This window comes from Moschus berezovskii, chromosome 24 (assembly GCF_049115385.1).
Source record: "Moschus berezovskii isolate FMDL1 chromosome 24, NW_MosBer_1.0, whole genome shotgun sequence".
Lineage (NCBI taxonomy): Eukaryota > Metazoa > Chordata > Mammalia > Artiodactyla > Moschidae > Moschus > Moschus berezovskii.
The window spans coordinates 61597404-61622504 of NC_142483.1; the positions used below are offsets into that span (position 1 = coordinate 61597404).

Genomic DNA, 25101 nt, shown 5'->3' on the forward strand with positions numbered 1-25101 from the left:
GTGCCAGGCAGAGGCAGGTGGGGGCACAGACTGTCAGCTTTGAGTTCTGTCAGCTCTATTAGCTCCATGGCTCACCAGCTAGGCACCTGGGAGTGTGTTCTCTCTGTGACTTCAAAAACTGGGGGGGAGGGGACAATGGTAACAGACTTGCCAGGGATATTGAGAAGATTAAGTGAATCACTGCAGATAAAGCCCCAGGGAGCTGTTTCTGTGCTTGGTATTATTTCTGTTGTGAGTACTGGGGTTGTATCAATTCAGATTATTTAATTTTATTAAATAATCCTCTAATTTGGATTATTCAACATGAATTACAACCCACTCCAGTATTCTTGCCTGGAGAATCCCATGGACAGAGAGGAGCCTGACGGGCTATAGTCCATGGGGTCGCATAAGTGTCAGGTATGACTTGGTAACTAAACAACAACAACAGCAGTTGATAACTAACACGGGCCTCTGGTCATCCCGGTGCTGTCCCCTTGGCCTTCCCGCTCGTGGTCTGTCATCCTGAGGCTCCTGCATCCCCAGCTCTCTCTCCTGTGTCTCCAGCTCTGGCCTCTCATGAGTTTATCCCTTGACTCTGGCTCCCTCCTGAGTGAAGCCTTTCACTTGGTTGTCCAGCTGTCAACTCTGATTTCACACCCAAAACTCCAAGATGCGGCCCTTTCCAACCCCCCAGCCTGCCTTCTGTGACTCTGCAGCCCCTCCCCGCCATCTGCTGAAGGAACTGCTTACCTGTCCCCTCACGGCCTCTGCTATGGCTGTCTGTCCACCTGGAGCCCGCGGAGCCCACTTCCATCTGGGTTCCTCCACACGTTGTCTTCCCGGAGATGTCATTCTTTCCAACAGCCAAAGAGAGCTTCCCCAGAGGAACTCTTCCTTTTCCGTGTCCTCTCCCACTCTGGGGTGCTTGGCATTACTTGTTGTTAGTCACTCAGTTGTGCCCAACTCTTTGTGACCCCGTGGACTGCAGCCCACCAGGCTCCTCTGTCCATGAGATTTTCCAGGCAAGGATACTGGAGTGGGTTGCTATTTCCTTCTTCAGGGGATCTTCCCAACCCAAGGATCGAACCCAGGTCTCCTGCACTGCAGGCAGATTCTTTACCAAGTGACTTACAGTCAGAGGACCATGTGAGGATTAGCTCAGGCCATGTCTGACTGCTAGGTGGTACAGTAGTAAAGAGATTCAATAGACGCAGGTTCGACCCTGGGGTCAGGAAGATCCCCTGGAGGAGGAAATGGCAACCCACTCCAGTATTCTTGCCTGGAACCTAACAGGCTACAGCCCATGGGGTTGCAGAGTCAGACATGACTGAGTGACTGAGCATGCAAGCATGTAAACCAGCTGGCACAGTGCCAACCTCGTCATGGGTCATGGTCCTCTGCGAGCAAGAGGTTATTGACTGTTCTTCTTCCCTCACATGCTTGTCACTTCTTAGAGAGGAGCCAGCAGGAATCATTCATCTCTGCATACCTCACAGCACTCGCTGCCATGTTCTGTGCACAGAAGCCATTCAGTAAATGTTTGCATAACTGTCATGGGGGAATACTTGCCCTCTGCTTCAGCTCAAGTTTTCTTATCACCCCTGGTGTTTCATGTCGTTCCAACTCTTCCTTTGAGCAGTTGAACAGTTTTATGTCTTTGCCTTCCCTTGGCCACCCAGTCTCTTCATCCCACATACAGATCTTTCCTGCTCCACTTTGCCCACTTCCCCAAGCACCTCACAGCATCTTCCCTTCCACCCACCGTTCCTGTCCCTTCTGCCCTTTCACATTGTCATCACACGGTCACTCTGGTCCAGCTGGGACCAGCCAGCCTCCCTGGGAACCACCGACTTACTGTATAGCAGTCATTCACGCTCCATGACTAAAGCATTATCTTCCCAAAGACCAAATACAGGGGAATCCCAACTCCTCCATAGAGGAATCCATCAGCTCACTTTCCACTGCCCCACTTCTGTTCCAGGGAGTCTTATTTGCATGCTGCCATCTCTTAACAGAAGGCAAAATGTGAAGAAGCATATGCATACTTCACAATAGTAGAAGAGATGGCAAGTTTGCTCATGGGGGTTCCTTTCTCATGCAGAAATTCTGCAAGGTGCCGTGCGATTCAGCAACAACCCTGTCCTCTGCAACGTGGAGACCATCCAGTGGCGGGACATCGTCAACACTGATTTTCTAAGCAACGTGACAGGGGACTTTCAGAACCAGCAGGGCAACTGTAAGTGTTCCACAGTGCTCCCCCCCACCCCCACCCCCAGATTGAAGCTCATAAGGCAGGATGGAGCTGTGGAGTTGGGGTGGGAGCCGGAGAAGGCAGAGTTCATGTTAAGTTATGTGAATCTACAGCGAAAATTAGTAAACAGATTATATGCTCACTAGAAGAGCACCTATTTAAGACAGGAATAGGTCTGTTTTTCGTGGTGACAGCCCACTTGCTGACAGGTCACACACACAGACACATCCACCCCACTAGAGCAGCTGAGCTCTCGTGTGGCATTGAGAAAAGCCCATCGTGCCAACCCTGGCAAGGGGCTTTTCTCATCCTGTTTGAGGAGACTAATCAGGCTTTTGTAGCTTCCGATTTTCTGCTGAGGCTCAAAGTGGCGCCAGGCCCTGTGCTTAGGGGCTCAGCTCTCCCCTCCTGCTCATAGGTCCTGGGCACTCCCACATGGGTGGAGTGCCCAGCAGAACTAAGGAGCACATGGGGATAAGCTTGTCCATATTTAACTAGTGCCCATGGCCTAGTCCCCACTATTCATCAATAAAGCATCCCATGCAAGGGAGCAGCTGGCCAGGACCATGCTGCAGGTCAAGGCTCCCTGTTAGCACCCTTGACATACCTCGTGGGAAACTTTGAGGACCCCAGTTTCCAAGTAGCCTGCTCCCTTCCTGATCTCCTTCACCTTTCAGGCCTTTAAAATAAGAAGCGATCACCATTTCCTGCTTCTCTGTTTTCCTACAACTGTGCAGTGGATGCATGGGTGCTTGTTTTTCTTTCTCTTTTTTTGGTGTTTTTGGTCTTAGAATTTGAAGCTGATATGAATCTTAAAAATCAACTAAAGCTGCTTTGTTTTTTGCTTTTCCTTTGATTTGGTTGATTAATTACCATCTTAACCATTTTTCAGTGTACAGTTCAGTAGCATTAAGTACATTCACCTCATTGTGCAGCCATCACCACCAATCATGTATTTCCCTCTCGCCAAACTAAAACTGTCTCGACCCCCAGGCCTTGCATCTATCATCTTACTTTCAGCCTGTGAATTAGAAACTTTAGGTGCCCTATATGAGTGAAATCACACAGTATTTGCCCTTTTGTGACAAATTTGACAAATTTGTACTTTTGTGACTGACTTCTTTCACTGAGCAGCACAGTGTCTTCAAGAGCCATCCAAGTTAGAGCATGTGTGAGAATTTCCTTCCTTAATATGGCTGAATAATATTTCATTTGTTTATGCATTCATCTGTCAATGAGCACTTGAATTGCTTGAGTTGCTTCCACCTCTTGACAGTTGTGGACAAAATGCTGCTGTGAACATGGGCATTGAGCCCTTTGATTTTGTAAATGCATTATTCCAACAGATACCCAACTGACCTACTTGGCTTGCAAGAAAGCAAAAGCTTTCTTTCACAGTGTAAAATTTTACATTTTCCAGAGATGGAGGTTAGCCTTTGCTCAGCAATCTGATAACAGTGGGGAGGTTAAATTGTATAAATTTGTAACAACAACAACATAAAACTGACATGGAAAGGCTGTGAGCCTTTGGGTTTGCTATAGATCAAATCAAGTACCCAAAGTAGGTCACCTGCCCTCCTCACACCATAGCTGCAGAAATGACCTGGCAAGACAGTGTTGGGAAAGATAAATGGTGAACAGGTTTATGCAATAACAAGATTCAAATATTACAAAGCTAGGAGCAATAAACCAAGATCGTATTGGTTTAAGAGTAGACATGTAAAAATAAGACAAATAAGACAGCCTAGCTAACTCAAATGTCCATAAAGAAATGACATTGTAAGCAAATAAGAAAAGAATTAATTATTTAATATATTATTCTGGAATGTAACTACTAAAGGAAAAATAGCTAAGTGACAGAACTATTAACGGTTTTTTTAAAGGAACTCAGGATATTAGGTTAGTCACATTGGAAATTACAAAACCACCATCACCTGTGTTACCTGCGTTTCCCTCATTAGTTGCCTGACCAGGGACAAACTCAGAGTCTTGCTCCTCTCTACTGGTGCTTTTAGGTCACAGATGACTTCTGAGAGCTTGTTTCATTTCATCTTTACCCAAAAAAATCTCATAAGGTGATTTAAGTATTTTATGGACATGGGTTTTATGGACAGAAAAGGTACTTAATATTATGTTCTTATTGATGTAGTTTGGAATTTGAAGTTAGAATGGGTAGGTTTACTCAACAGGAAATTGAAATAAATCTATAATCCACTTCATGTACCACTGTAAATTCCAAATGCATGTTAAACATAAAACATGTTGAGTATATATGTAAGTACTAGAAAGAAAGAAATATTCATAATATCAAGTTGAAGAAAAGCCAAAGTTAGACACTATAAAAGAAAACTTCCATATAAAAAAAATATTAATGACAGACAGGAAAATACTGTGCAGCATCTGATTGCCTTGAAATGGTTAATATTCTTGCTATGTGACTATGTAATGTAGTCTTCTAAATCCTAAGAAAAAGGTGACTACCTCTCCAAAAATGGGTCAAGGACATGAGCAGCTCTCCTCTCCCCATCACACACACACACACAGCCAAAAATAAAGTAAAATATTATTTGTCATTGTATTACAAATGGTTAAAATAAAATAAAGAAGCATCATTTTTGCCTTTGCTAAAGACATATGTTCCTTTTGATTTTTCAATGCCTGTGTTGGCAAAGAAACAGAAATTTACATAGTCTGCTTGTGGGCATGTAAGTTAATTTTGGCAATATGTATTGAAGTTTTAAAGTATGCACGCCTCTGGCCTGTGAACATCATGTCTAGGAATATTAAGGAAAAAATGAGAGGAATGAAAATTGTAAGGGATTCAGAAAAATATTTTTGTTCAAGCATATTCCCTATATCCTTGTGTTTAATAAATTTCAAAAGCAACTTATGTCTAAAAATAAGAGATTGGTTAAATAAATTGTGGTACAGTCATGCCATTAAAAATTCATGTTAGGTAGAAGGATATTTGAAGGCATGGAAAATTATCATAATATATTATCAATTATTAAGTTATAATGCAATGTGTAATGTGATATTAATTCTTATATATAGATATACTTATGCCTATATTGATTACCTCTGGATGATCCTCAATTCTTCTTTTGGCTTTTTTCTGTTACTCATATTTTAAATAATGTCTGTGATTCTTTTTTTGTCACAGAAGTTTAAGAATATAATAATAAGCAGACTTTGAATTCCTTAATTGGCAAATATTTCATGTGTTATGGAAAGATGTCATTAAACATTTTTATTTTAAATATATTCTTTTATAAACTTATATGCTTATAATAGAAATTTGAAAATATGGTGACATATAGGGTAAAAAGGAAAGATAATGTGGTTTCACTGTACAGACATAACCACACTGAACATACCTACCTGTTACATTTGCTCTTTCCTCTTAGGTTTCTCTCTTTCTGTCTGTCTTGTCTCCATCTCGGTCTCTTCTCCCAGTGTATGACTGACACCATCCGTTTGGGGCTCAGCTGCCCATCTTTCAGGATTTTGAGAAGCACCAGAATTGCACTAGTGCCTTTCACCCCTGGGATCAACTCTAAACCTTGTTGGTCATACTAAAGGGGTACCCTCATCCCACAATCACTTGGCAAATCATCTCTTCCATTTAAAACTGAAATTCTCCCAGAGACTGAATTCTCCTGACTGTAGAAGACTTTGGGATTTACATTAAGTCCCTTGGGTTTTTTTTCCTCATAAGAGTCTTTTTAAATCATTTTACAAACCAACCGGTTGAACAAGCAAAGAATAAGAAATTTGAAAGCTCTTATTTCTAAGCTGCAGTTCTGCTTAGAGGCTGGGGCAGGTGCTGTCAGTTCCTTGTTCCTTTCCCTGTGATATGAATTTAACTATTACTTTTATATTTTAGGCCCGAAGTGTGATCCAGTCTGTCTCAATGGAAGCTGCTGGGGTGCTGGGGAGGAGAACTGCCAGAAATGTGAGTCAGGAACAGAATTTCACTGGCCACCTTCTCCCCTTACACTTGGCTGATGGTATTGATATTAGTTTTCTCTTTGAAGACTCCAAGCATTGTTGATTTTAAGGCCAGATGTTAGCAGTTATGTGAATGACAGTCTTGCACATCTCCCTGCATGCGGTTAGTCCAGCATGGGCTACTGCTGGCACTCCAGCCTGGCGTGAATCAGTGCAGGCCCGCCACCCAGGCAGCAGTCATTCTCTCTGAACAGTAGGTTTGGTTTTCCTGGAAACGGAGGCTAGTCTGTGTTGCTTGCATCACAGCATCTCTTGTGTCCTCTCCCTTCCTGCCCCTCTTTTGGGTACCCACCTCCAGAGAAGGAAGAGCAGCTTCTTGAAGGGGATTTTTCTGTGGGAATCCTAGCTTAAGACCATGAATGGCCAGGAAATCTAGGGACATTTCAGCTTGATCTGTCCTTAGGTCAAATTGTGATATAATTGTTATGCCCTTTTAAACACTGCTTTCTGGCAGGCATTATGTTATTTGTACATACTTTCTGTTACCCCAAAACTCAATTCTTGTCAGTCTCTAGTTTAACAAGTCTGAAAGTCCAGAGTTAATCTGAGTCAGTTCTCCTAAGTGATTAAAAACACGTAGAAAAAAGAAAACATACAGTAACAAAGATCAAGATAGTTGAGTTTAGCAGAACATGAGTGTTTGGGAACTTAAGTGTAGAATCACTAAATTCATCCGTGTTATCAGTCTTTCATCTCCGTTTGCAAGTGCTCCCAGGTTCCCTAAGAAGTGATCCTTCCACCTTCCTGACCCCATAGCTCACAGTGGCTTTTGCTTCCTTTCAGTGACCAAAATCATCTGTGCCCAGCAGTGTTCCGGGCGCTGCCGTGGCAGGTCCCCCAGTGACTGCTGCCACAACCAGTGTGCCGCTGGCTGCACGGGGCCACGGGAGAGCGACTGCCTGGTAAGACACACCACAGCTTCTGCGGTCCAAAGTTCAGGGGCTTCCCTTTGACTGAAACGAGCTGACTGATGTTTGCAGCTGCCAGGTAACAAAGCATCTTTCAGTGACCGGCCTTCCCCACCTACTTGGTGACCTTGGATGAATTATGTGACCTCACCTACCATTACATGGTCTAAAGGGCATGATGTATATGGCATCAACACCCGAGACCAGGGCATAGAATGAGCCAAATACTAACCATGTGTTATTTGTCCCTCTTGTCTGTTGTGGCCAGCACCAGTGTCACCACCATTTATTGTTCCGCTCAATTCTCATTACTGGGCTGAGGCTGCAGGGACCCCTAAAATGTAACCAGTGAAGACAGGCAATCACACAGATCCTCAGGGGCAGGACAGCTGGACTCCATTTGTATCTTTTGCCCCTAAAGCCTCTGCTCTTTCCGCTTGGCTCAGTTGCTTTCTGCTGATTCCCCACCCCATGAGGGTGCTGAAGGCCTCGCTATAGTCCCTGTTACTACGGAAAGCTTGACCAAGTTCTAGTGTCACCATGGGCCATTGGTGCCACACGTCTGATTATGGGTACCTTGCGTGTCCCGAGACCCCAGGACAGGCAGACAGGGTGCCAAAGTCAGCACTGAGTGAGCTCCAAACTGGTAGACTCACCTTGAGTGGGACCCAGAAGAGTCTATAGTTTTTAGGAACAGGGAAACTAATGTTCCAGAGGCTGGAGGGGCCCTGGGCTTTGGACCCCGCTGGTCTGAGCCAATTCTGCCAGGCTGCTGGAGGGAGGCAACATCAGGCTCTTGGGCAGGACCCCTCTGTGTGTGGTCTGATTCCCTCTGCACAACAGCCCCCAGTCAAATTTCTCTGTGTTTGGTAATAAATTCAAAAATGTATCCTCAAGTGTTGTTTAGGAGGGAAACAGGACGTAAGTTAAGCTGAATAATTTCACTCTAGAGTTACTACTCTAGCGTGTGAACTCCTGCCTTATTTTGAAAGTTAACAGAGATGTGTTTTTCCCTCCTCATAATCCTTAAACTATCACAGCTGGAACAGTGTGTATAAGAAAAACCATGCTTTTAAAAGAACAGTCTTTCTGCCCCTGTTAGGAGTGCTTCACTAGATGTCTGCTCTGACCAAACACCTGGACACGGAGGGCTGTGGCCCCGCTCCCCGTGGAGTCTCACAGTGACACCACCCCTCCTATGCCAGGTCTGCCGCAGGTTCCGTGACGAAGCCACCTGCAAGGACACATGTCCGCCACTCATGCTCTATGACCCTACCACCTACGAGATGAAGGTCAACCCGCTGGGGAAGTACAGCTTTGGCGCCACCTGTGTCAAGAAGTGTCCCCGTGAGTGTCCCTTGTGAGCCCCTTCATTGCCAGGCACCTGTTTCCACTCTGTCTCCTGCTGAGGTTCCCATATCCCCCACTCAAGGATCCTCGGGCCCCTGTATTCACTTCAGTATCAGGCAGGTGAGGTGATGGCTGCCACTCTGACCCCAAGCTGGTTCTTGTGTCCTGAGCCCAGCCATGGTTGCCCAGAACTTCCATGGTCTGATTGGCACAAACCCATGGCCATTGGGCCATTTCCCTGTTTGGCTCTTGTACTCAGCAGGTGTTTATAAGGCCTAAATGAAAGAGAGGTCAGAAGACCGGCCTTCTTTAGCGGTTGAAAACCTGGGCATGTTTGTGCTGTTAGGAGCACAGAAGAGAAATTTTTGCCTGTCAATTGGCTTTGTTTAATTGTTGGGGCTTGGGTTTTGCTTATTTGTTCTTTACAGGAGACCCTAGTATTTAGGGAAATGGCAACATGTGTGATTTCATAGGAGAGGAAGTGATTTTCAAGAGAGAAGATTAACTAAAAAGATTTACCCTACCAGACTTGTGAACATGAAATTTTTAAAATTTGGAACAACAACATAAAAAAACCCACAAATAAGCCATTGTAAGGTAAACGGCAAGATAAAACTTTGCCACAACTATGACACAGATATAATCTTTGAGAGAATTTGAAATCCACAGGAAACCACTCAGAGCCTCAGAGAACAAAAGCAGACAATTTACAGAAGGAAAGTGACAAACATCCAGTAAACTTCCAGACAAACGTCCAATGGTTTGAGGATCCACTTGGGAAAGTCAAAAGAAACAGAGAGTTCCTGAAGAGTCTATCATTAACACGAGTTACTTCTCCCTGAGTGAGGGCCAAGGCAGAGTGTGGCCCCTGCCGCCCACGGAGGCCCGAGGGGATGAGGCTGGCCAAGAAAAGAGTGCTCTTTGTTTCGGGTCACTATTTAAAATAAATATTAAACTTTCAGCTGTGAGTCCTGAATGTAAGCATCGTAACCAGCAAGCAGCAGCCTGATGGGGAAGCCATGAACACCTTGATCCCCATTCCTCTCTGTTTGCAGCCTTTCCTTCTTGTCCTTAAAGTAAACAGAACCAGAGAATCACCCGTCATCAAGGGTCATTATGCCCAGAACACCTGGTGCCGCTTTCACCACCTTCCTTTCATTGTCCCCCAGGTAACTATGTGGTGACAGACCACGGCTCATGTGTCCGCGCCTGCAGTTCTGACAGCCAGGAGGTAGAGGAAGACGGTGTCCGCAAGTGTAAAAAGTGTGACGGGCCTTGTGGCAAAGGTGGGAAGCTGCCCGGTGTGGGCACAGGGCCCTCTCTGCTTCCAGTCATGGCTGGGCTCCCTGCCCCGGACCCTCAGCATCATCCCCAGACCAGATTTGAGAGAGTCTCCGAGCTCAGAACATGACCCTTCCTTTCTGCTGTGCTGTATCCCTGGGGTGTCCTCAATGCCAGTTCATCCGTTCTCATCCTGCACTTTATCTTTCATCTTGACATTTTCCAAACACCCAGAAACATTGCAAAATAGTGTGATGAGCACCCATGTGCCCTGCACTTGAATTCATCAGTCTTCAGTAATCACTGCATTGTTCTCACTCCGCGTTTGTGTCTCTCTATGTGTGTTTTCTGAGTCCTGTGATGACTGCAGTTATTATAACACTTCACCCTGCATTCGCCAACACACTTTTGTACAAACAGGACATTCTCCTAAGTAACAAAAGACAATTTCACTCTTATCCCATGTTTAACATTGATTCTAGTTTTCAGTTTAATTTCAACTCCCCTGTTGTCCCAATATATCCTTTTTAGCTGCTTTTCGAACGAGAGTCCAGGCTCTTCATTAATTCAAGACCGTTTCTCAGCCCTCTTTTCTCTGATGCTGTGGGGAGTAAAGGCCAGCTGCTCTGACCGCCCCTGTCTGGTTGGGTCATGTTTTCTGCAGGGCGGGACGCAGATGGAGCACTGCAGGTAGACAGTGTCCCACCAGGGGTGCACAACTCTCATCTCATTACCTCTGCGGCTTCTCTGGCTCAGTGGTAAAGAATCTGCCTGCAATGCATGAGACCTGGATTCAGTCCCTGGGTCAGGAAGATTCCTTGGAGAAGAAAGTGGTAACCCACTCCAGGATTCTTGCCTGGAGAATTCCATGGACAGGGGAGCCTGGGTTACAGTCCATGGGGTTGCAGAGTTGGACATGACTGAGTGACTAAACCACCTTGATGGCAGAACCGATGATTCGCGTGAAGTTGCATCAGTTAGATTTCTTGGTGGTTGTAAGAATGACTTCCTATTTCTGTCATTTCTTCTATACTTACTAGTGGACATTCTGTTTCTAAAATAGCTTTCTTAGTACCTCTGTGAGCTCACTGAACCCTTTTTTATTCAGTTTATGATAATCCCTCCTCACATTATTCACTCTGATGTCCAGACTATCTCCCATGGGGCCCATGGAGCCTCCCCAGCTGGCGCCGAGGCCCTTTGGGTGCGTGGCAGGCCCAGGCCACGTCTTCCACTTGCACAGAAGACACACCTACACTCTAAGCATCCCCTGGAGATCACTCCAGATAGCATCATGTGAATCTTCTTTATTCTCCTTTGCAGCTGCTGGGCACACCCCTAACCCTGTCCACAGTCCCTATACCATGACCTATATGGTCATTTAGATTGTTTCCACTATTTTATTGCTATAAAAAAAATGCCTCAATGAACAGCTGCTTACTTGAGCATCTGCTTCAGATGTCACCATCTCTAAGAAGTTTCTGTGGTTTCAGCTGAAACTGACCACTGCCCCATGCATTCTTTCAAGGGCAGACTGCGCCTTCACGCTCCACATCATCCAGTCCCTCAGCCCCTTTAGGAGGTCTGTGCTATTACGATCCCCCTTACAGATGAGGCACTATATCACAGAGGATCTAAATGACTTGCCCAGGGACCAATGGCCAGGATTGGCAGAGACAATCTGGAACAGCTCACAGGGCTTCAGTCTGAGGTCAGACCCATGAGCCTCCAGTGTGGCAGGTGCATCAGTGCCCTGAGGAATGAATATCCTTTGGCTCTAGGAAATCTTCACGCAAAGGAAACACGCAAGGAAGAAAATGAGACATAGGTTGGTGCCTGGAGAGGAAGTAAGAGAGTTCAACCACTGAAGAGAGAGGGTTACTATCAGCATCCTCAAATGGATCAATAAAAGCAGAGATTATTTCTGATTTTGGTCTGTTAATTTTGTGCTCAACAAACATTTTGATTTGCCTATAATCATTATGCTCTATTTTCTACCCACCCGCAGTTCAAATCCTGGAGTAGTAGCCAACTGAGATCCCTTTGTGTAGGGAGATGCTGGGAAACGAAGGTAGGAACATGTGTGTTGATGGTCCACAACTCCTCCAGACCGGATAGAGGTGAATTACAGTTTGTCTCCACATTTAGGAATGAAGGTAACCCCACCATCACCATTACACCTAAGCAGAGAGAGAATGAATATTCTCTCAAACATGTAGAATTCTCTTCCAAACCTGTAATTAAAAGGCAAGTTCCCGTCAGCAGGCGTCGGCCTCAGGGCTTGTTTCGCTGAAGCTGCCTCACTCTGTTGTCAGCCAGAGCCTTGGAATCCTAAGCAAGCCTTGCCATCCCATTCCCAGACCCGCAGCAAGGTATATGCATTCTGGGGCAAGCCTGGAGTGCCAGGCGCTGATGGGATGGGCCCCATGGCCAGGTGGCAGCCCAAGCAGTGGGAACTCCAGAGAGAGTGGAGAAGAAGGGGATGGGATAACAGGGCGACCTTGTCCCTGGTGAGGCCCGGGGAAAGGAGGGGAGGACCTCACCCTGAACAACAAGATCTTCCATGATTATTCTTCAAAGTAAGATAAAGTCTGAAAGAGAATACCAGCAATTGCACTGTGGATTCTAGAAGTAGAGCCACAACAGATAAATGGGCTTCGGAGGGAGATGACATTTAAGATGGAAATTAGGAAGTGGATGTAAATTAATAAGTGAGCTCAGAGTGCAGGAAAAGGCATCTGAGACTGACGTCACAGTAGGACAGAAATCACAGCATGTAGCTTAAGTAGGCCCTGTGGAAGAAAAGCAGTTTATCTGATAAGACTTACTATAGTATTCTTTATGATGTAATATCAATTCAGTTCATTTCAGTTCAGTCGCTCAGTCTTGTCCAACTCTCTGGGACCCCATGATTCACAGCACGTCAGGCCTCCCTGTCCATCACCAACTCCCGGAGACTACTCAAACTCATGTCCATCACATCAGTGATGCCATGCTTGTGAATGGTTTTACTGATAGGACAATGTTTTACTGATAGGACAATGTTCACAGCATAATAAGTGAAAAAAAAAAAAGAAACTACATATGTGGTGTAACATAACCATGGAGGATAACTGGAAGGAAATTTTCTAAAATATCAAAGTTACACAATAGCATTTCTAGTCATTTTATGCTTCTTTGTTCTGTGTTTTCAAGGTTTTCTTCCATGAATGCATCTTGCTCTTTTACTTAAAAATTTATGCATACTGTTTCTTTCCATTAAAAAACTAAGTTCTAGCCCAGATGAGGGCAAGGGAAGGCACTGAGGGTTTAGTGGGGCACACGCGTGATCCCCGTGCAGTACCAACAGCCCAGGGGGCAGCTGTCATGTAGAAGGAGCTGGAGTCCCCCAGGGCAACTGGACTCTGGCTCAGGTGGGGAAAATTGAGGAGGAGAAGGCAAGTTCAGTGACGACAGGCAGCATCTCCTGTACTGAAACCCCACACCCTGCTATGGCCCCTGGTCCCTGGCGAGCCTGGCAGTGTTTGTTGCGTGGATGAATGAATGGTAGCACAGCAGCAACGGTTCCTGCAGCTCCACTTCTCTTCCTGCTCCCATCTGCCTGAGGAACCACAGCTATTACTAATTCAACACATGTGAATGGAATAAACACCTCTCTTTACAGTTTGTAACGGAATAGGAATCGGTGAGTTTAAAGACACACTTTCCATAAACGCTACAAACATTAAACACTTCAGAAACTGCACATCCATCAGTGGAGATCTTCATATCCTGCCAGTAGCATTTAGGGGGTAAGTAAAGATCAAGTTACTGGTATACCGGAGAAAAACAGACTCTGCTCTGTTCACAGCTGGTTGTTACTGACGGTTCTGTTACTTGTTTCAGTGACTCCTTCACACGTACTGCACCTCTGGACCCGAAAGAACTGGACATTCTAAAAACTGTAAAAGAAATAACAGGTGTGTACCATTAAGGGTGTTAGTTGCTCAGTCTTGTCCGACACTTTGTGACCACATGGACTGTAGCCTCCAGGGTCCTCCATCCATGGGATTTTCCAGGCAAGAATACTGGAATGGGTTGCCATTTCCTTCTCCAAATAATGTCTCATACAAAATAGAAATTTCTAAGTGGTATGTGTCTGAACTTTCCTTCTGCTTTGTAGGGTTTTTGCTGATTCAGGCCTGGCCCGAAAACAGGACTGACCTCCATGCTTTTGAGAACCTGGAGATCATACGTGGCAGAACGAAGCAACAGTAAGTGGACCCCAGCCAAAGACTTGTAGAGTCTTTTCTTTTGAAGGAGAAGCTACTGAAGTGCTGCAGAGACCCTGCAGAGAGTCCCCACACACCCTCACCTGGCTCCCCCGATCGTGACACTCTGCATCATCAGCATGGCTGTAACTGAACTGCAGACTCCCTCAGGTCTCGCCAGTTTTCCACACTTTTGTGTTCTGATCAGCCCACACTGCAAAGGACAGTCATGTCTCCTTGGTCCCCTGCTGTCCATGATAGTTCCTCTGTCTTCCTTGTCTTTCATGGCTTTTGAAAAGTACTGGTCAGGCATTTGAGGATGGCCAGTATTTTCTCCTGATTTGGTTGAGGTTTTGTACTTTTGGCAAGAATAGCACTAAGGCCACCAGTCCTCATCAGCACCTCATTTCAGGGGACCTGAGAGGCACTGAGCATGTCTTTCAGGATTTCCACTTTTCCAGCTCCAGCACACACACACACATACACACACAAGCATCTTTAACATAATAAGGGTAATAATGAATTTTGTGGTGAGGCAAAGTTTGGGACTCTCTTGTTCAAACCTGCCTTGGAAAACATCTGGTTTTGAGAACTGTTTCCCATAATTGACACCTGAGAGGGCTACATAATATTGTGCAGTATTAAAATCAGAATACCGTGCATGTAAAATAAGCATCCCTTTCCAAAAACCATTCCAGCTTTGCATCTCTGATGCTAAACATGCAGCTAATATCACTTCCCAGAAAGGCCCTGTGCCCTGAGTTCTCAGGAATACTTCTTTTGACCAAAGTTCATATAGAGATGAGAGACTTAGGTCAGTTTTCTTGGGTGACTAGCATGTACCTCTCAGCTTAGTTTTAGGGTTTTAAACATAAAGCTGATTCTTTTTTTAAATTTATAACATTTGCTGAGAAGCCCAATGATACACAGTTCCTCCTGGGGAAGTGTGACCCCTGCCAGACCTCCCTGCAGGGAGGACCTCAGCTTTGTCCCCACTGGCGTGTCTCCCCTGAGCATGGCTAGGGGAAGGGATTTCTAAAGGAGGGGTGCAGTCGAATACACAGGAATCAGACTGTGGGGGGACTCGGGGAGTGGGCAGAGAAAGAGAAACAAGGAGAAAGAGGAGTTTCCCGATTACACTTTACATTTTGTCATCTTGTGCCTGCATCATCAGCCTCTCTATTCAGTGCTGTCTCCACCAGTCTGTTTCCCACCCTGTTGTTTAGTGAGCTTCCTAACAGTGCACACCTCCTTCCTGTGGTTTCCCATCACTGCAAACAACCGCCTCTTCTATGTGGTGTCCACAGCGGCCCATACTCTGGCCTCTTCCTCCCTTCCCAGACACCCGTCCCACCTTTCTACTCCAGCAGCAGCACGTGATTATCAAGGTGGAAGACTTCCTTCCCTTTAGTCGGAATAACTTCCATCTGGTCATGTGATGAACACGTCCTGGTCACCTCGTAGGAGCCTAGCACAGGGTTGGGTAGTGAAGAAAATGGCATCGTTCCTGCTTGGAGGTCCTGATGATCAGGCATCATCTCTTCCAGAGACCCTTCCTCAGACTTGTTTAGGTGCCCCTGCTCTTTGCCTCTGTGGTCCCCTCATCATCACTTTCATGGCACTGGGTTAAAAATGATTGTATCATCAGTTGACAAAGGGTTTTTTGAGAGCAAGAAGCACACACTTAACCTAGAATTAGAATAAAATTAGTCACATATTACCGCAAATATTTGTTCAATAAATGGATGGATGGGTAGGTGGATGGATGGAAAGCTGAATCTATGATTTTGAAGTATATTTGGATATTTGAAAAGTTAACATATTCTCAATTGCCAAGCAAAATTAAAATGCAGTAAATAAAATAACGACATAAGTAAATTATTCAACCCCTAGTCTGCCACTAGAGTTAGAGATATTAAATGAACAAGGAACTAACTTTTCTCTGGAGGAACTTTAAAAACACTTGCAATTTTCCAAAGTTGCAGTATAGACCTTCCATAACATGACTTACATGACTACAAACTGGAAGGCAGTAGTAAATCTAAGGTGGTACAGAAAGATGTTTTTGTTGATACTATGCTGTCATAATTTTTCACAATATTATTTTTTTTCTCTTCAACTTAGTGGCCAGTTTTCTCTTGCGGTTGTCGGCCTGGATATAACATCCTTGGGATTACGCTCCCTCAAGGAGATAAGTGATGGCGATGTGATAATTTCAGGAAATCGAAAATTGTGCTATGCAGATACGATACGCTGGAAAAAACTTTTTGGGACCTCAACTCAGAAAACCAAAATTTTAAACAACAGGAGTGAAAAAGAGTGCAGTGAGTAATCACTTGGGTTGATTGTAGAGATGGTTCTAACAGGTCATTTATTTTTATTTAGAATATTGAAAGGCTACTCCCAAACATTTAAATTACTTTTTGCATTCATAAGAAGCAAATTAAGGGAAATGTATATATCCTTTGTGATATCATCAGATTATTTTCTAGATAATTCTCATCTTATCGGATAAATCTGCCTTGAAGTCTAGGCCATCAGTTCAGTTCAGTTCAGTCGCTCAGTCGTGTCCGACTCTTTCAGTTCAGTTCAGTTCAGTCGCTCAGTCATGTCCGACTCTCTGCGACCCCATGAATCACAGCACGCCAGGCCTCCCTGTCCATCACCAACTCCCGGAGTTCACTCAAACTCATGTCCATCGAGTCGGTGATGCCATCCAGCCATCTAATTCTCGGTCATCCCCTTCTCCTCCTGCCCCCAATCCTTCCCAGCATCAGACTCTTTTCCAGTGAGTCAGCTCATCGCATGAGGTGGCCAAAGTATTGCAGTTTCAGCTTTAGCATCAGTCCTTCCAATGAATACCCAGGATTGATCTCCTTTAGAATGGACTGGTTGGATCTCCTTGCAGTCCAAGGGACTCTCAAGAGTCTTCTCCAGCACCACAGTTCAAAAGCATCAATTTTTCAGCACTTAGCTTTCTTCACAGTCCAACTCTCACATCCATACATGACCACTGGAAAAACCATAGCCTTGACTAGATGGACCTTTGTTGGCAAAGTAATGTCTCTGCTTTTTAATATGCTCTCTAGGTTGGTCATAACTTTCCTTCCAAGGAGTAAGCATCTTTTAATCTCATGGCTGCAATCAGCATCCGCAGTTATTGGTAATTTATAGAACAAAATTTAGTATTGATTATGGCATTTTAGGTGTGTGTTCCTCCCTACTCATTCCATCCCCAATGATTAAACACATTCACACACACACACATACACACATACAGGAATGGGGTGAACATTTCACACTGGCATTTCCAGATCTGAGTTCACAGCCATAGTCAGCTTTTGAAGTGGTGCCTGCACCTGTGCTACAATCCTGGCCACCGGCAGAAGCAGAGCCATGTTCATATCCCAGCTTGAGCCCTTCCTATCTTTGAGACATTCATCAGTTTACTTAAATGTTTGGGCTTTATCTTAATCATCAATGAAATGGAGGCGATAATGATTCTCACACAATAGTGCAATTAAGAGAACTGGTGAAGTTCTGGGTGTCTCGTGGGTTCTGTACCCCACACACACATGACAAGGACCCTCACACTTTCTGCTCCTGCAGCTCTGATGAGCTCCATCTAGATACGCTTGGCACTTAGCAGGGCAAAGGGGACTTCTGGCAGGCCTCTGGAAGCCCTTGTGTCACTGCTTCTCCCGAGGGCACTGGCGTACGTTTGTGGCCACTGTTCCTTGTCTGACCATCAGACTCACCCTGTGTTCTCAGAGGCCACAGGCCACATTTGCCATCCGCTGTGCTCATCAGAGGGCTGCTGGGGACCTGGACCCAAATACTGCATGTCCTGCCAGAACTTCAGTCGTGGCAAGGAGTGTGTGGAAAAGTGCAACATTCTAGAGGGGTAAGAGGTTTTGTTTTGTTTTTTTTAATTGCCCTATTTTGATTAAAAAATAAGACTTAGGATAGTTTTATGGGTGTACAGTTAATCAGTATGATTATTTTCCTTTATTTTCTTTTCCTTTTTGTTTGTTGACAATTGTTTTATATGTATGTGTGTATGTGTATAGTTTTATTTAGTTAGTTAGTTGCTTTTGGTTGTGCTGGGCCTCTGTTGCTGCTTGCAGGCTTTCTCTAGTTGCACAAAGCAGGGGCTACTCTTCACAATGGCATCTGTTGTTGCAGAGCACAGGCTCCAGAGCTACAGCTCACTCACTGTGGCACACAGGCTGAGCTGCTTCATAGCATGTGGGATCTTTCTGGACCAGGGATCGAACTGGTGTCCCCTGCATTGCAAGGCAGACTCTCAACCACTCGACCACCAGGGAAGCCTTGTTGACAATTGTTAATCACAAAAAGAAATGAAAAAAACATTTTTCATTACTTAATCCAACCCAATTTATAGAGTCTCTTTATCTGGAAATTTATTTTTCTAAGCTGCACAAAGTTCCCAAGACAAACAGAATGGTCTTCCATGGTTCAGATGACCAAGACCATGGCCATTAGTCGTATCCTTATAGCACAGCATTCCTACGGTGTCAAAACACAGCTCCAGGTTAATTTTTGTTTATGTTCAAGACACACTGAACAGTGCAAATAACTCTAAATAGAACCATGGACAAAGAAATAAACAGTTTGTATAACATTTGTTGAATTTATCACTCAATAAAAAGTACAGTCTGTTGATTCTGTGGGAATTTTGATATTGAGTAAGACTTTGAATGATCACAAATAGTGACTAAAATAAATTAACAGGAAAACAAAATGTAAGAACAGCAACTGAAAGAGGCAATTTTTTAAAAATAAAGAAAAAGAAATTTTGTGGTGAAGAAGGAGATAGGAGTTACAGAGAGCTCTAGGAAATTTTCCTTTCTGTTTCACTATTAGGGCTTGGACTACAGCTCAGCTCAGAAATACTCAGAAGCAGGATGAATTCAGTTCCACAGGACTCCTTTAGCTGATAAGCTCATTAACCTAACAGAGTAATTTGCATAATCAATAGTATTGTTTCAATAAGAAATATTGGTGCAATCCTTACAGCTGCAAACAGATGCTAAGCTCATGTTTTCAGTGTTCAGGTCTCTTTGAAGGGGCTTCCCCAGTGGCTCAGATGGTAAAGAATTTGCCAGTGTGGTAGACCCGGGTTCGATCCCTGGGTCAGGAAGATCCCCTGGAGAAGGGAATGGCTACCCATTCCAGTATTCTTGCCTGGAGAATCCCATGAACAGAGGAGCCTGGTAGGCTACAATCCATGGGATCGCAAAGAGTTGGACAAAACTAACACTTTCAACACTTTTCTCTTTGAAGCAACAAGGTAATTAAAATAGCCTTGGCAGTGGTGCCTGGGTCTTCCCATTAGAGAATCCTGGTGTCCAGCAGCACCTTCTCTGTTTGCAAAACTAGCCCCTATAGTGGGTGTGGTGACCCAAGAAGCAGCACAAGGAAAAGTCATGTGGCTCGTTTGGTTTAACTCATGCTGACTGCCTGAGAGGACTCATGAAACATATCTTTGGGTGTGAACATTTCTTGTTCACTGCTTAGTTAACTACCAGTAGTCTTAAGAGCTGCCCACATCTACCATGTCTTTTCAATCAAACATCAGCTTTTCAAGTAATTAATTATTTACTTATTTAATTTTTGACTGCACTGGGTCTTCACTGTTGCACACGGGCTTTCTCTAGTTGCAGAGTGGGGGCTGCTTTCTCGTTGTGCTGCTCAGCTTCTCACTACGGTGGCTTTTCTTGTTGCAGAGCACAGGCTCTAGGTGCACCAACTTCAGTAGTTGTAGCATGCAGGCTCAATAGTTGTGGCTCATGGGCTTAGTTGCTCTGTGCCATGTGGAATCTTCCCAGATCAGGGATTGAACCCATGTCCCTTTCATTGGCAGGCAGATTTCTCTCCACTTTACCACCAGGGAAATCCCAATCTATCCATTTTTGAGGAATAGTTAAAACAGTCCAAGCAAAATATTTCATACCTGTGTTCCATTCTTACTGTCTTTAATAATAACCATTAAGGAAACATTAATAGCTCTCTTTCCCTTTCCCAGGTATTGGTCTCATTACCTGGACTATTTTAACTATTTCTTTGCAGCTTAACTTAAATATCCATAAATCTGATATAGGAGGGGGTGCCTTTTAAGGACTATTATCTTCTTTTCTCCCATGTGTTGGCTTATCTAATATTCAGAGACTGTGCCTGTAGAAAAAAATGTAGAAAAGCTGTTTTGATTATAAATGAAACTTATGCTTTGTCCTAGGAGATGACTAAAGATTCAGCTGACAGAATCACTTTATTATATTACAGTATAGTCCTAGTTTCCCAGACATTTGACTTTTACATAAAATTGTTTTGTCTTTCTAAGAGAGGTGATTGGTGTTACCCAAACCTCAGACAGGTGAACCCAGACAGCATTTGGAAGCAGGGTCTGTAGGGATGGCGCTGACCAGTTTCCTGTCTTCCTCTTGTCAGAGAGCCCAGGGAGTTCGTGGAGAACTCCGAGTGTGTGCAGTGCCATCCAGAATGCCTGCCGCAGGACATGAATGTGACCTGCACTGGACGCGTAAGGAGCATGTTTGATGTTACCCCCATGCATCAGCTGCAGAACGACAAGGATGACCCACCACCATCACCCTGTGGCTGCTAGACCGCCATCCAGCCCACTCCTCACACTCGAGCCCGTCCCGCCCCGTCTCACAGCCATCAGGGGCTGTGACTGAGGGGAAGTCGGCGTGTGGCCTGCCTGGCTCGAGCATTCATCTTCTCTGTCCAACCCCCAGACGCACGTAGTGACGCCTGGTCTCAGACCACAGATCAGGGCACTATGAACAGGGTACACTGACAACCAGCCTTCACTGTTCCTGACATCTGCCACCATTGCTTTATCATCTTAATCAAACGTTACCACATTCTTATTTAACATTAGTTTATAGTTATTTGAAGGTTTTTTAAATCACATAGAAAAATTTTCAAACTTCAGTTTCATATCTACATGTTCAGGAATATTTTAGGGAGTGAGTGAGAATTAAGCTCCCTCTCACACCAATGTGTTCCTGTTGTTAATTCTCGGTATGACTTATATGAGGAGCTCTGTTTGGATTTGAACTTCAAAAGTCATATCTAAATCTACTGATGGAAAATGTTTTTCAGAAGTTCTCTGAATCAGACAGATGATGATAAGGTTTTGAGGTACAAGCTGCCAAAATAGTTGGTTACACAGTAAACCACTGGTTTTTAGGTTAGTGTTGGGTTAACTTTCCATCAGTGAAATAAAATAATTGGTGATATTGATTGATTAAGTCATCTGATTGTTCTCGCTCTGAAGAACACTCAGTCTTTGAGATATAAGGGTGCTTAGCCAACAGGCAGACCCTTCCTACCCACCTTACTTCAGCCCTTGTGAAGTGTGTGGATGCAAACCAAGCAGTCCTAATGTATTGACAAGTTTAACAAACAGAACCAAATTTAGCACAGCACAGTTAATTATGCAGCCACTGTGTTTACACTTGCCACCTTCTCAACACTGGCGAAATGCAGGTGTGGGTTTGCTTAGCTTTGCTTTGGCAAGCACAGCTTCCCACAGAAGCCCCTCAACTTCAAGCATGACTCACAAGGAAGCCCATCTGAATGATAAGGATGTAAATACACATGTAGACCAATCAATGTTTTAACAAGGAAAAATGCCCACAAGGTATGAAGTAAAATCCAGTAAAACACACAGTTCAGTTTCTTTTATGTTTTCATATACAATACACTTTTAAAGTCAGGAAGGCTTCATTCTCACCTGTTAACAGTGGTCACATCAGGCAAGACACAGTCAGAGAAGAATTCGTCCACTTGAAGAATTTCTACGTTGTTTGATTTTTTTTCATGATATATATTTTAAGTAAAAAGTTACTTCATTCTGAAAGACACATAAATAAATATTTTATTTATGAAATGGTTTTTCTGCCTCGGTGCAGGGACCAGGCAACTGTGTAAAGTGCGCCCACTACATTGATGGCCCTCACTGCGTCAAGACCTGCCCTGCTGGAGTCGCGGGAGAGAACGGCACCCTGATCTGGAAGTTTGCAGATGCCAGTCATGTGTGTCACCTGTGCCACCCCAACTGCACCTATGGGTGAGTCAGGGAACTCTGGGTCTGCAAGCGAAAATGCAGACTCATAAATTGAGAATGTTTTCCAAACTACCCAGGCAGTAAAGTACAGAAGTTTATATTAAAGTCAGTTCCTCCAGGTGTTCTGGCCCTACGGCCATGGCAGCAGCAGTGAAACACTCGTGGGAAGTAACAGTGCTCACCAGAGAGCCTCTCAGCATCTCCAGGTGTGGATCATGCCAGGGCTCTGTCCTGCTGTGCCAACAAGTCCAAACAAGAGTAAGGGACAGCGGGGATGAAGATGGAGGTCCTACCCTATCCTCAAAGGTTTATACACATCTTTCCAGATGACTGGGATTCCTGTGGGAATCCTTATTGTTTTAGAATTAATGGAAGATAACATTGCCTAGAATGTTCCTTAAAGAAGCCTAGTTGATTGCTTAGTTGTTAACAGGTAGATTAAAACTATTTTGACTACAATTATCTGAAGCACTCTGAACATTTGTATCTTGTTTACTAAAATAATAAATTTGGCAATGAAACTAGACTACTTCTAGAAATCAGAAGGAAAAGTTGAGTTCTCATATATATTTCATATTCCCTTCTATCTCTCAGTCCTCAACCTTATTTAGAATCATTACTCTTCTCCAGAGCCATCTCTTACTAGCTGTGTGGCCTTCCGAAAGTGTATTAACCTATCTGCGCCTCACTTTTCTCATCTGTAAATTAGGTTGATACTACTGCATTGCTCACAGGATTTCTGTGATCTTGATTAATATACATAATGTACTTAAATGGTGCCTGGAACACATGTATGCTCAATCAAGGATTGCACAAAAGGAGGCGTGGGGCTGTTGATGATGTTGTAATAACCATGGTGGTGGTTATGATGTTCATAAGCAGTGGTGGTGCCAGTGTTGGTGGTAGTGATGGTGGTAATTGTGATTGTGATAATGACTAGTGTTCTGAAGGGATGCAGAACCTTCCCATTAGACTTCCAAAAATCAAGAGTCTTGAAAATTTTCCAAATATGTCCTAATATTTTAACTGTATTTGTATGTACAAAAAAGGTCTTAATGACCCAGATAACCACGATGGTGTGATCACTCACCTAGAGCCAAACATCCTGGAGTGTGAAGTCAAGTGGGCCTTAGGAAGCATCACTAGGAACAAAACTAGTGGAGGTAATGGAATTTCAGCTAAGTGATTTCAGATCCTAAAAGATGATGCTGTTAAAGTGCTGCACTCAATATGCCAGCAAATCTGGAAAACTCAGCAGTGGCCACAGGACTGGAAAAAGTCAGTTTTCCAGTTGTTTTTCCAAAAAAAAAAAAAAATGGCCAAGGATATTCAAACCACTGCACAATTGCACTCATTTCACATGCTAGCAAGGTAATGCTCAAAATCTTTCAAGCAAGGCTTCAAAAGTATATGAACCAAGAACTCCCAGATGTACAAGCTAAAAAGCAAAAGAACCAGAGGTCAAATTGCCAACATCCACTGGCTCATAGAAAAAGCAAGAGAATTCCAGAAAAACATCTGCTTCATTGACTACACTAAAGCCTTTGACTATGTGGATCACAGCAAACTGTGGAAAATTCTTAAACAGATGGGAATACCAGACCACCTTACCTACTTCCTGAGAAACCTGTATGCAGGTCAAGAAGCAACAATTAGAACTGGACGTGGAACAATGAACTGGTTCAAAATTGGAGGTTGTATATCATCAAGGTTGTATATATCAAGGTTGTATATCATCACCCTGCTTATTTAACTTGCATGCAGAGTATATCATGTGAAATGCCAGGCTAGATGAAGCTCACACTGGAATTAAGATTGCCAGAAGAAATGTCAATAACCTCAAATATGCAGATAGCACCACCCTAATGGCAGAAAGGGAAGAGGAACTAAAGAGCCTCTTGATGACAGTAAAACAGGAGAGTAAAAAAGTTGGCTTAAAACTCAACATTCAGAAAATGAAGATCATGGCATCTGGCCCCATCATTTCATGGCAAATAGAAAGGGAAAAAATGGAAAGAGTGGCAAATTTTATTTTCTTGGGCTCCAAAATCACTGCAGACGGTGACTGCAGCCCTGAAATTAAAAGATGCTTGCTCCTTGCAATAAAAGCTATGACCAACCTAGACAGTGTATGAAAAAGCAGAGATCACTTTGCTGACAGGTCTATATAGTCAAAGCTGTTGTTTTTCCAGTAGTCATGTACGGATGTGAGAGTTGAACCATAAAGAAGGCTGAGTGCTGAAGAATTGATGCTTTTGCACAGTGGTGTTGGAGAAGACTCTTGAAATTCCCTTGGACAGCAAGGAGATCAAACCAGTCAATCCTAAGGGAAATCAATCCTGAATATTCATCGAAAGGACTGCTGCTGAAGCTGAACCTCCAATACTTTGGCCACCAGTTGCAAAGAGCCAACCCATTGGAAAAGACCCTGATGCTGGGGAAGATTGAGGGCAGGAGGAGAAAGGGGTGACAGAGGATGAGATGGTTGGATGGCATTCCCTACTCAAGAGATAGTGAAGGACAGATAAGCCTGGTATTATGCAGTCCATAGAGTCACAAAGAGTCAGAGGCAACTAAGTGACTGAACAACAGCAAATATGGAGGAGTCTGGGCCTGGAGACAAGTGATTTGGAAATGACATGTGCTCTGATCAATTTCCATCATTTACAGTTTCAGCTGTTACAGGGGTAAGTGGAAGGGCACCATCTTTCCATGACCCTGTGGTCCAGGAGTTTCAGTCCTGGGTGACTGAAGAGTAATCCCAGCAACAAGTAGGAAGCCTAAGCATCTCCTATGTGGTTTACATGTGATTGTCTTCCCCCTCTAATATTAGTCTAGCCTATTGGTGTGTTCCAAGTGACCTGGAGTATTTTACCATGTTTAACACCCAAAATCGCCACTAAAACCAGTTAGTTAATTTGACTAGGGCTAACATTTTTATAATATTTTGTA

General features: G+C 44.0%; 1 protein-coding gene across 3 annotated transcripts in view; it reads left to right on the forward strand.

Annotated features, from left to right (window-relative positions):
• EGFR (epidermal growth factor receptor) overlaps window positions 1–25101 on the forward strand; it is a 217702-nt gene that overhangs the window by 142763 nt on the left and 49838 nt on the right. For all 3 annotated transcript variants that reach the window (XM_055414809.2, XM_055414810.2, XM_088831867.1), the window contains exons 4-15: window positions 2084–2218; window positions 6120–6188; window positions 7028–7146; window positions 8358–8499; window positions 9672–9788; window positions 13448–13574; window positions 13669–13742; window positions 13946–14036; window positions 16158–16357; window positions 17805–17937; window positions 20505–20595; window positions 21995–22152. In XM_055414809.2, the coding sequence (XP_055270784.1) occupies window positions 2084–2218; window positions 6120–6188; window positions 7028–7146; window positions 8358–8499; window positions 9672–9788; window positions 13448–13574; window positions 13669–13742; window positions 13946–14036; window positions 16158–16357; window positions 17805–17937; window positions 20505–20595; window positions 21995–22152 (1456 nt within the window). The remainder of the gene's footprint in view (window positions 1–2083; window positions 2219–6119; window positions 6189–7027; window positions 7147–8357; window positions 8500–9671; window positions 9789–13447; window positions 13575–13668; window positions 13743–13945; window positions 14037–16157; window positions 16358–17804; window positions 17938–20504; window positions 20596–21994; window positions 22153–25101) is intronic.